Source organism: Gekko japonicus, unplaced genomic scaffold (genome assembly GCF_001447785.1).
Source record: "Gekko japonicus isolate JY-2015 unplaced genomic scaffold, Gekko_japonicus_V1.1 scaffold9192, whole genome shotgun sequence".
Classification (NCBI taxonomy): Eukaryota; Metazoa; Chordata; class Lepidosauria; order Squamata; family Gekkonidae; genus Gekko; species Gekko japonicus.
Genome location: NW_015169457.1, coordinates 5,379 through 6,902, shown reverse-complemented (window position 1 = coordinate 6,902; position 1,524 = coordinate 5,379). Strand labels below are relative to the sequence as shown.

At 49.6% G+C, this 1,524-nt stretch overlaps 1 protein-coding gene across 1 annotated transcript in view; it reads left to right on the top strand.

Moving 5' to 3' along the window:
- Positions 1-806: 806 nt before the first annotated feature.
- Positions 807-1,524, top strand: part of LOC107115067 (TBC1 domain family member 7-like) — a gene marked incomplete at its 3' end in the record, with an annotated part of 4,387 nt that continues 3,669 nt past the window's right edge. Inside the window, exon 1 of the mRNA XM_015416667.1 lies at positions 807-926. Coding sequence (XP_015272153.1) covers positions 815-926 — 112 coding nt within the window. The remainder of the gene's footprint in view (positions 927-1,524) is intronic.

Below are 1,524 nucleotides of genomic sequence, written 5' to 3'. Positions count from 1 at the left end.
CCCCCAAATCTCCGGGCAGGAGGTTCCCAGTCTGGAGCTGGCAAGCCTACCCCCCCATCCCCCACTGGTGGCCTGGAGGGCTCTGGGGATCTCCCTGGAATTGCAGCTCATCTCCAGACTGCAGTTCCCCTGGAGGAAATGGATGCTTTGGAGGGTGGTGGACTCTCTGGCATTGCGCCCCACTGAGGTCCCCCTCCTCCACAGGCTCCATCCCTAATCTCCCAAGAGTTTCCCAACCTGTATCTGGCAACTCTAGGCTTCCTGTTTAATCTTCATTTATCATTTAGATAGCCTCTGTTCTCCAGTACTTAAGCCCCGCCCCCCATTTGAGCCACTCCTGTTTCTCAACCTGGGCCACTTTTGCTGCGGTTTAAACTTTTAGGAAGTGGGTTGGGGCACTTGCCAGCAGGGCTTCTGATTGGCCACTGGGGATCCAATGGGCAGGGCAGATTAAAAGGATATGATGTCAGTGGCAGCTGCCACTATACCGTGCTGGTTTTATTCTCTCTGGCTCGTCTTTCCCATTGTATTTTATAAATTACCTCTTTTCTCCCCTGCACTTGGGCTGCTTCTGTGTGTGTGTGTGGCCTTGGCCTTCCGCAGCAGTCCTCCTGTTGTGGGTTCACATTTCATGCTTGTGCCCACCACCACCACCAGTCAGGATTCCAGAGGTGCCCACAGGCTCAAAAAGGTTGGGAACCCCTGTGACTTATTTCCATTCAGGTCCCAACTGATGTATATCAATAATTGTGATTATATTCTTTAATAAACACAAATCCATCCTTTTGAATCATGTTCCCTTTCAGAATGAAACATGACTGAGGACCCACAGAGAAATTTCCGATCTGTATATTATGAAAAAGTGGGCTTTCGTGGTGTGGAAGAAAAGAAGTCACTGGAAATCCTTCTGAAAGATGATCGATTGGGTGTGTATTGTGTGTGTGTGTGTGTAAGTACCAGGGAGAGGGGAGGTGGGTACCTGCCACCGACAGGGTAGCATTTTGGATATTGTTCAGTCACACAGTCAAGTCCGACTCTTCGCGACCCCATGGACCACATCACGCCAGCCCCTCCTGTCTTCCGCCGTCCTCTGAAGTTGGCTCAATTTCATGTTCGTTGCATCGATGACACTGTCTAACCATCTCATCCTTTGCCGTCCCCGTCTTCTTTGACCTTCAATCTTTCCCAGCATCAGGGTCTTCTCCAGTGAGTGCTCCCTTCTCATTTGGTGGCCAAAGTATTTGAGCTTCAGTTTCATTATCTGGCCTTCCAGGGAACAGTCAGGGTTGATTTCTTTGAGGATTGACTGATTTGATCTCCTTGCAGTCCAAGGAACTCTCAAGAGTCTTCTCCAGCACCATAGTTCAAAAGAATCTATTCTTCGGCGCTCGGCCTTCCTTATAGTCCAACTCTCGCAGCCATACATGACTACTGGGAATACCATTGCTTGGACCATGCAGACTTTTGTTGGCAGGGTGATGTCTCTACTTTTTATCATGCTGTTGAGGTTCGCCATCGCTTTCC